Genomic DNA, 10,730 nt, shown 5'->3' with positions numbered 1-10,730 from the left:
ACAAATTAAGGTGCATATGGACATTATGGCCCATGCTGGGCATCCTCTACATCCTCTGCACACAGCCATAAAGAACCAGAGGAGTCTGTTCAGTGACAGGTTGCTTCTCCCAAAGTCAAGGACCAGCAGACTTAAAAAGTCCTTTGTCCCACACGCCAACAAACTGTTTAACTCCTCGCTGGAGGGGAAACGGGGACAGAGGAGAGGGGAACAAGTAGCTGTAGTGCCTTTTCACTGTGCAATAGTTTTTGTTAATATGCAACGGTGTAATAGACTCACAATACTTAAAATGTGCCGTTCCCTTGTATTCTTATTCCTATTTATTCTATTTATCCCTTTTGTATACTCTGTATTTATAAATGTGTAAATATGGTATATTTCTGCTCACATTCTGCAACGTCTGTTGGTGCTGTGCTACTGGAAACTGAATTTCCCGGAGGAACCCACCCGAGGGATAAATAAAGTTTCATCTAATCTAATGTAATCTATAGGGCAGTGCAGGGCTTTGTATCTACCACTCCGCTGTGATATAACGAGCGGTCACGGTCATGTGGCTTTCCGTTGCCCTGGAGGTCCACCCATTTGTAGTTAGAGCAACAGAAGATGCCTGGGACAGTTCAGCCATAACTTTAAACTTCTCCTGCTCATACGATCTTGTCACTGAAGTGGACGCGCAACGAGATATCATAGCGTGGCTCAAGCACGTTCATCACAGTTTAAACTCCTTGTTTTGCACAACAGACGACGGCCTCCCGTCTACAGCTAAACACCCCATTAGCTTTTGTAATAGCTTTAGCCCGGTCGGACTGGGCAGCAAAGGGCTGCTTAAATGCCGCAAACTCCTCTGCTCCGCTACTTGGACCGCTAGCGCTGACCATAACTACCGCTTGATAGACTGACCACGCGCACCATAAACATACTTTTTTTTCTTTTTCGAATCTTCGGATCACGTGCGTACCGAACCGTGGAGTGGGATCGGTTCGGATTTCGGATCAACCGTGATCCGTTGCACCACTACAAAATACTATATAATAAACCTATAGCCTCAGTTAGAACTAACAACATCATATCTAGACCATTCTATCTAGGTAGAGGTACACGCCAAGGCTGCCCCCTTTCGCCTCTTCTCTTCGTCCTAGCAATTGAACCATTGGCTATTGCGATAAGGAGCAATCAAAATATCTCTGGCATTAGAACAAATAATATTGAGTCCAAAATTGGATTATTCGCGGACGACATTATCTTAATGCTGTCCAAATTAGAGAGCTCAATTCCCCAGCTACTCAAAACAATTAACTCCTTTGGCAACATCTCCGGTTATAAAATTAATGAATCTAAGTCAGCCATCCTTTTCTTTAAACATTCTGAAATAATTAAACCACCTATTCAAACAATGTTTCAAGTTGCCAGAGACAATCTTACCTATTTAGGTATAAAAATCACTCCAAAAATCAACGATTTGGTACATGCAAATTACTCTCCTACAATCATCTCTTGTTGTTGACTTAATCAATAGATGGCTGCCAATCTCTCTGATTGGACGCGTAAATATTCTCAAGATGAACGTTCTCCCAAAATTTCTATATCTCTTCCAAGTCATTCCTCTCAGCCCTCCAGATGTCTTCTTCACAAAGGCAAAAACAATATTCATTAAATTCATATGGAATAACAGACGAGCCAGACTGCGCCTTTCGCTACTATATCTACCGTGTGACAGGGGAGGTCTGTGTGTTCCAAACCTCAAATGGTACTACTGGGCTGCCCAACTTTCTGCGGCCTCATGCTGGTTCTCAATGACAACCTTACCCTGGGTAAATTTAGAAATGACAAGCACTACCCCCTTACCGCTCAGCACTTACCTGTACTCCGCAAAGTATAAAGATCTGATGAAAGATACATCGAACCTCTTTGTTAAAAATACCATCTGTGTCTGGTTCGATGTACTCAAGTTTAAAAATGAAACACCAGCACTATCCTAATTCTCACCTATCTGGGGCAATAGGGCCTTTAAACCAGGTTGGAAAGATTTGGGTTTTAAAATGTGGGCCGTCAGAGGTCTGTGCAAAGTTGCAGTACTATTTGATAAGGACACCCTACTATCTTTTAATGGCTTGACACAGAAATTTGGCATTCCAACCAAACATTTCTTCAAATACAAAGCTTCATTTTAAAAACTCAAAAATCCCTAACACTGCCCACTCTAAACTCATTAGAAGACATAGTAATAAACCATCAGCTGAAGAAGGGTTTAATATCCCGTTTTTACAGCAATCTTAGAGATGGCTCTCAAACATCCTCAGAAAAAGAAAGACTCGCATGGTGTCAAGACTTAAAGTGTAGAATAACTATAGAGGAATGGCAAAAAGCCTGCTTGAAAGCCCAAACACAATCTATAAACACCCAATGTAAACTAATCCAGTATAAATGGCTAATGAGAACATATATCACCCCAATATTATTAAACAAATTGGAGCCCCAAACTCCGGGCATATGTGTTAAATGTGGGAAAAAGGCACACTGATGCATTGCCTGTGGGAATGCTCAGAAATCCAAAAGTTTTGGAAAGAAGTTTTAGATGTAATTGTGCATATTACAAGTGTCAAGCTGAATCTATGTCCTAAACTATGTATTCTAGGAATTTTCCCCGCTGAAATCCAGCTGAGCAAAGTTCACCAAAAAACCACAATCTTCTGCCTGTTACAGGCGAAATATAGCATAGTCAAATCATGGAGATCCATTAGTAGACCACACTTGAGAACATGGTTGTCGACACTGTCAAAATCCCTTGCTTTGGAGAAACTTACGTCTATGATAAAGGGTAAACATGCTTCCTTTAAAAAAAAATGTGGGGAAATTTTTTGTTATTTTTGGAATGTGAGGAGATGAACGATAGTGAACAGATATGACTATACCCATTTAATCTGTAAGGGAGAAGTAATGTTGTAGCTGTTGAGGAGAACCTGGGGGGCCTGCAAGTGCTGGACTGCTCAATAGAAGGACAAGAGATGAGAGGTGAAATTAAATAGACTGGAACTGAAGAAGACATAGCTTATCGTCGCAACCGCTAGGTTGGATGCCTCTCTAACTTGACACCCTTGGACTAAACTTCAGCCCGAAGCCCTGAAATCATGCACTTAAACCTATTGTCTTACTGTGTAATACCTGTTTATTGGAACACTCGTTTTTTTTTTCTTTGGGGGGGGGGGGGGGGGGGGGGTTGTTTTGTTTTATTTTTATTTGCAATAATATCTAAATGATCTACATGGGAGAGTATATATAACTATATCTATGTGTTTCTCCAACACTGTTCACAGGGTTCGTACGCTTTTTTCAGGGTCAAATTCAAGCACTTTTTAAGCACTTTTAAGGTCCCTTTTTAAGCTTTTCCAGCACACAGTTGCAGCAACTGTGACGTTCACTAGTAGAACTGACACACAAAACAAAACGACTACACTACACACTAACTACACAAGACAACACACTAACTTAAAACTCCAAACATGATAAACATCACAAATCTCTCACGTATCAAAACTCTCCCTCTCTTTTTCGCTCACTCGCTCTCTCTCTCTTCCTTCTCTTCCCAACAGCCAAATACCACATGTTGCCGTATCATTTTTTGATTGGTCGACATGGTACATTTTTCCACCAATAGGGAAGGAGTGTTTTTTCTTTTTTTTCACTCACAAGCAAAGCGTGTTTGCTAGCGCTCTCCTTAAAAAACGCCATTTTTACCGTTTCTTCCCGGAGTAAACGCCACTGTTTTATTCAGAACCCCCCCCAAAAAACATCGGTTTTACGTGACCTATCAACACAATTTAAAAACTGGTATATAGCTTGAAGTCCGCACGTTCGACCCAAGTTGAAATGGAGACTCTGGGTCCGTCGACCCCAGAGGGTTGATCAGAAAGCCTTAAGTTAGCTAGTTATGTATCGGGCTAATGTTTAAAGCTTTCACCTGAGTAAATTAACTCATATTACTGCTAAGTAATGTTAGCTAAGTTCACAGCATATTCCGTAATAGCGCTGCCATACTGCATCACACTCAGTGTATTTCAATCATTTCTCCAGCGAGTTTGACAGCTAGCAAAATAATAACCATAGTTTGTTTTTGTTTTTTTTAAATAGCATGTGTAACGTACGCGTACTGGAAAATTATTTACTAGGACTCACCTATCATGCGACTGGAGAGCGCAAACTCCGCCATTGTTTTCCATCAAACACTCATTAAAACAGCAACCTACAGGTATGTTAGCGCACTCATCCCCGACTGTCCGAGGGAGGGGCGGGGTCACATATTGAAACAGACGCAAGGCAGCCCAGGCGGGGAAATTTTGCTTTTGCATCTCATTTTATTTTTCTATCTGATAAAAAAACAATTCAATCAGATAGCTATTTATTGTGAATTAAATACAGTTACATTTTCAAGCACTTTTAAGCACCAAATCTGAAATTCAAGCACTCTTCAAACCTTGAAAAGACGACATTAGAATTCAAGCATTTTCAAGGATTTCAAGCACCCGTACGAACCCTGTGTTCATACACGATGAATATACATTATTATTATACACTTAATTCTTTTTTTTTATTAATTTCCTCTATTTTATTTGAACTCTCTCTTCCTGTTGGTTAAAAAATTGTTGGAAAAAGCAATAAATAAATCTTTGAAAAAAAAAACGGTTTCTGTTTCGCCTGTTTTCTTACCTGGTTCTTCCTGAGCTTGTTCTTTCTCTCTCCTCTCTCCCTCTTTGGACTGACAATCATACACAAATAGATTGTATTTAATTACATGAAAAGTTACAATAATATGAAAAAAAATATTATTAACATCACTAACGAAAAGTTCTCTCTCAGTGTACTTTTAACCAAAAGGCAAATAACCAAACCACATGTACATCTAATAAAAGATATAAATATTGAAACACTGATCCAACATTATTCTTGATTGACAGATCATTTGATTTTACACTTTTACCTTTTCCTTTTAAAAAAAACAAAAAAAAACCACATCAACTTCCTAATATCCATTATGAACCTGGCTGTCTCTCTGTACACACACACACACACACACACACACAACAGGAGTTATAAGGTTAATGGGCATTCAGTCAGCTAGCTAGTTAGTATCCATTTCAAACAGGACAGTGGTAACAAAAAAGGCTACGAACAATTTTAAGTTTTAGATTTTAAAAAGGCTGTATACATTTCAGAACATGGTCTGACTCCTACCAACTATATAAAGAGTAACTGAAGGTTAAATACAGCTAATATGTCCTGTTTTACGCCAGGCACTTATACCTCCACTCCGCTGAGTCTCAGCCACCATCCCTCCAGCAGCGAGGACACTAGAGCCAGAGTGGGGGAGAGGCGAGCTGGAACAAACCATTTTGGGAGGGGGGAGGTGTTATCTATACTTTTATTGTTAAAATGTTAAGTCTCAACCAAGTACTGTATGCTTGGACCACCAAAAATGGGCTAAAATTGCCCCTGTGGCACACTAACTTCTGAGGAAATTTTAAATGGCACTCGTCATCAGAAAGGTTGCCTACCCTGCTCTACAGTCTGTCTAAATCCACTGTATACCAAGCAATCTATTATTCCCAAAAGAGATAAACTCAACATAAACTGAACCCACATTAAAGTTAGCTCGGTGCTTACCTTTAGACGAGCCCACAAACCGAGAGAAACTCCGTGATGAAGCTGAAAGTCTTTCCAAATAGGAAACAGATCAGGGAGCAGAGACCCACGTGGTTCACGCTGATCTCAGCTACAATCCAGGAGACAAGGGTGTGCAGATCGATGCAGATATCGATCCAAACGTTGGTAGTGGTATATGTTCCTGTAAGTTCACTACTTTAGTCCCGTTTCATGAAAAAGCAGCTCTCTCTGCTCGACTCCTCTCTCCTACAAACACACTTTCTCCGCCCCCTTTTCCTGCCTCTGTTGTGATTTGTTACTGTGCGGTCACGTGACTCAGCTCCACAACGTAACCACGTGGGGTGTAATTTCAAAATTAGCGCCCGTCTCCTTTTCCTAAACTCTTTTTTCTTGGCCTCGATGGAAACGTCATCGTGGGAAGGAGAATTGCTAAGGACTCAGTGAAAGAGAGGAGCGGTGCTGAGAATTGGAACAGCCTTAGGCTGTATCCCAATAGAGATTGACAGACCACGTGACTTTCGCGCATTGCATGCCGGGAGGTGGTGGCAAGACATTCAAATTACCGCATTAAATGCAGGCATTTGCAGCACCGCAAAACGTTTATTCTCACGTTCCAATACCGTCTTGCTTTTTCTTTCCTCACCAAAAAAGGAATGTACAAAACGAAGGAGAACAATGCCGGTCCGTACAAAGACAGACTCGACGAAAAAGCAAAGAAAAGGACTTTCTTGAGATTTCATGTTTAGTGTCACATTACGGTGGACCCATCTTCCTGTACTCTGCACTTTATGGTTTGTGTTACCTGTTGTTCTGTTATGCACAGTGAATTATTAGAACATGTTTAAATTGCTATAAATGTCTGTCACACCACTGCACTTTACAGCTGTGCTGTAAATTATCTCTTTATGTCCAGAATGGGCCAACGCAATCTTTCTTTTTAGTCTGTACTAATATACAGTGTCAGAACCAATACAAATAAAGTAAGTGTTGCACAAGTCTTTCATCAGGACTGTCTTTATTTATAACTGACAACAGTGTTACATGTTACTATTGAAGCTTACAGGACAAAGGCAAAATAGTATACCGTTGTGCATTAATAGTTGATTTGTTTAAAAACACAGCTGCACAACAAAACAAGAGCAAATTGGAAAACAGTTATTCATCACTTGCTTGCTTCACAACAACACTTGGGCACATATTTGTGAGCGCACATGATACAGCGACTATCTTATCCAGCAAAGTCATGTTCTCACCTTCGCATGGCACCACAAAACCTAAACGGATGGTGTCGTTTAGGATAGTGTACTTGGACCGTAGACAGCCTATAACGCGTTCAACATGGATCCTGACATGTGCCAGTTTTCGTGTGTCCTCCACATCTTTTGCTTGTAGCTGACTGCGACCCCGTGTAAATGCTGGAATTTTTAAAGTGGCACCCATTAAGGCAACACTTTCCCTGATATCAAAACCCCGGTCTGCGAGCACTATGTCCCCAGGTGAAAGTTTCTGTAGAAAGCCAGATGTTTCAGCTATTCGTTTATCGCTGGTACGCCCTCCCCATCCTTTAGAAATGAAAGAGATGGTCCCCTGTGGTGTGATGCCAATGAGATATTTCATTGTGTGTCTGCTTTTGTATGTAGAATATGTCTCCGCCATGGCGCGTAAATTTTGTGCCCTTTCTATGAACAGTTCAAAACAGTCAATAACTGTCACCCGGTCACCAAACATCTCTACATACTGGTGTGGCATACTGGCCTGTATGCAATGTCTTCCAGGCCAGTGCACCAATGGACTGAGGTGAGCGTATAACACATTTACAGTAATGTTAAACACAGTGGAAGTGGTTGTCCGGCTAATATCAAAGAGGTGTGCAATATGTGCAATTGGAAGGTTGAGTCTTAAACGCATGAGAGTCAACAAGAGCATCTGAAACTGGGAAATTTTCCTGTCAGTGTCTGGCAAGCTCGGGCTGATTTGTTGTAGCACCCCCATTAGTAAAGCAAAAGAAGGCAGCCCTGTGTAGAATTTAACTTTAGAGTTATCATCTTTCAAGAATTCCTTGTCTAATTTCTTTTTGGACAGTTCTTTTTTTAATACTAGATTTTCTTCCTGCAGGTGTGCTATTTCTTGTAACCTTAGAGAACACATTTTACACTCCTGCAGATCTTCATCCTCGTGCTGTGGAGTTAGCTGCTGTGGTTCGATCTCAGCTGTAGTTTCCGTAGTGACTGGTGCTGAAAGACACACATGCACACAGACAAAGACAAGATCATTTTATGTGCAAAAACAAGACAGTGCTTAATGTGGAAAAAGTGGAATTTATTTATGTACATTGACAATTTTACCTGCATGGATTTCGCCTGGATGAGCTGTCTCTGCCCCAGAGGAACGCGGGCCTTTTCGTGGCTGTTTTGATTTCGATCTCTGTTTTAACCGATCAAATCTCGCTGTGGTAGAAGCTTTAAACTCTGTGTGGCCCAGTTTGAGAGAGGGTGCCCAGTCTGGATCGCATTCCAGCATTTCGTAGGCTGGTTTGCCTACAAAATACAGCCAACATTACACACAGCCACAATAAACAAAGGAGCATAGCGCGATGATTTCTGTTCAGCGCCATATAAGACATATTAACTACCACAAAACACTTACCTTTGTGGAAATGCTTGGAGCAGACTAACATGTGCGGTGGAGTGTTTTCGAACGTTATATTAGGTCTTCTGATAGCGGCAATCCAGGCCATCCGTCGCCTCTTCGTGACTTCGGAGACATGGCTTGGACAATTTCTCTTCCACGCCGGAATCCGATGAAAACCAATCGCATTTCCCGTCGACTTCACGCGGCTGCCGTTCGCCCGGCTTGTGCAGTTAATAATACAACAGCTTCTTGCCATTTTATGTTTCTTTTTATCGCTGTGTAACTGATTTCTATTGAAAGCCTGTGCCCGCTATTACCTCTTGCCACTACTTCCCAGTATCCTTTGCGGTTTTACCCCTGAATGACGTCACATTTTCAATCTCTATTCAGATTCTGCAGCCTTAAAGTACGCAGCCTTAACGGTCCACAAGGACCGTGTACTCAAAGGCTGTGTCCCAATTCAGGGTATGCACGCTTGAAGTACGCACACTACGCGTACTACGTACGGTGCGTACTACAAGTACGGGAAGTGCGGAAGTGAGAGGCTTGTGAAATGGGACGGTCTAGCCTTCATCGCGCTGTTCAGGTTGCCTAGCAACCATGATACTAACCGCGAGAAACGTGTCATACAGCAGTATGTGACAGAAATGAAGGAGAAAAAAATGTTCTGTTGGTCCTTCATTTTTGTCACACAATATTGTTCGTCTAATATGTTGGCATTACTAAATTTGGCTCAATGCTTACATATATGTGTAAAAAGGAAAATGTACGAGCTGTGATAACTGTTTCTGATAGAATGAAGAGTAGACTGATATATGAAATATTCCTTTATTGGGTGGGAAAATCAAACCATGTCATAACTGCTTTAAGTCATACAGAATAGATATAAACAATAATACATATAAACAATTACAGCAATATCATGCAACAAACACAGCAGTACTACTAATCCAAAATACTCAAAGCTTCATAGAACTGAAACAAACATTTATTTTTAGCTCCATTCTGCTGCTGATACATACTTTAGGTTTCTGAATGTTAAACTTGTTGCTGCCTTTCATAGTGTGTAACTTGAAGGCCCTGAGTACTTTCTCCCACACTGAAAACACTGAAATGATAACATTATTTGAACATTACCTATTAAGACTGATTCAGGACAGACAATTAGTTATGTTAAACTTTCCTAGCAGTCCTTCACAAACAGGGAACAGTCTGTCGGTTCTCTCCATCTGTCAGCTGCTGCTGGCTCTTCCTCCTCCTCTTCCTCACACACTGCTGAGTTTGTCCTGGTGGATCATCAGGGGTGCAAAGCCTCACAGATGATGTGCAGCAGTGGCTCCCTCAGTCTGTCCTCACTCTGGACACTTGCAGTTGTCACACATGGAATTCAAAAGTGTGATAAGCTGCAGGATTCAAACACAAGTGTAACTTATAAATACATGTTCATACTTTTATTCCACAATCAGAGAGAAAGAAACAGAGAGAGAGTGCAGGACAGACAGACAGGTGACAGTCTCAGGTGTATACACTGCTACAAAACAGCACAAGAGAAGGAGGATTTAGTGTTTGTGTTATTATGAGTGCTAAACAAGAAGAGTTCCCAGATGGTACAGTGGACACATGTGTGACTCCTGTGATTAAAGCATCTTTCTTTCAGCTTAACGAGTGAACCGTCAGCTCGTTCAAACACACGTTAAAGTCCGTTTGGCTCGACACCACCGAACAGAGGCAGCAATATAACATAGCTAACATTAACAGTGCAGTGAATCCTGCTTGTGCCGTGATATTCAGGACTGCAAACCGAGCAGCATCACTGACTTTCAGCTTTCTGTGTTTGTGGATATATGACTGACTTTAATAATCAATAAAATCATCACATTCTCTGTAAGATTAAGGTCGACTACTGAACGGCGTATATTTTAAAGTAAAGACTTTTAAACCAAGTTAGTACAAACATCACTAATCACACATAACTTTGCTGACAGGCCAACAGTAATGTTTTAATGTTTTTTGCAGAGGTGGGTCGAGTATACAAAAACTGTACTCAAGTAAGAGTATCATTACTTTAAAATATTATTACTCAAGTAAAAGTGAAAAGTAGTCGTCAAAAAAGTTATTTGATTAAGAGTAAAAAAGTACTTGGTGAAAAGGCTACTCAAGTACTAAGTAGCGAGTAACTGTTTGAAATGTGCAATTTTTTTTTATAGATAAATGCTATCAGACAATCAAAAATAAATAAATATACAAATTTTAGTATTTTCAAAAGCAATATATGTAAAAAGATCCACAAAATAAGGCACAACAATTCTAATTTCAAGATTTCAGTTTTTCACAACGTAAAGCTTTTTCAAGCAAAACCCACAGTAAATATATTCGCATTTACAGCAGCCTCAGAGAAAACATTAGAACGAGGCAACTTCAACATAACAGACTACAGCTGA

At 40.6% G+C, this 10,730-nt stretch overlaps 1 protein-coding gene across 1 annotated transcript; it reads right to left on the bottom strand.

The window, feature by feature from the left end:
• Window positions 1-6,813: 6,813 nt before the first annotated feature.
• LOC135932670 (uncharacterized) lies at window positions 6,814-7,806 on the bottom strand. The gene has a single exon (XM_065470227.1). The coding sequence runs from the start codon at window positions 7,804-7,806 to the stop codon at window positions 6,814-6,816; it is 993 nt and encodes a 330-aa protein (XP_065326299.1).
• Between the last annotated feature and the right edge of the window lie 2,924 nt (window positions 7,807-10,730).

The sequence above is a fragment of the Pelmatolapia mariae genome, linkage group LG3_W (genome assembly GCF_036321145.2).
Source record: "Pelmatolapia mariae isolate MD_Pm_ZW linkage group LG3_W, Pm_UMD_F_2, whole genome shotgun sequence".
Taxonomy (NCBI): domain Eukaryota; kingdom Metazoa; phylum Chordata; class Actinopteri; order Cichliformes; family Cichlidae; genus Pelmatolapia; species Pelmatolapia mariae.
The sequence above is the reverse complement of the archived record's forward strand: the minus strand, read 5'-3'. Positions and strand labels throughout refer to the sequence as shown.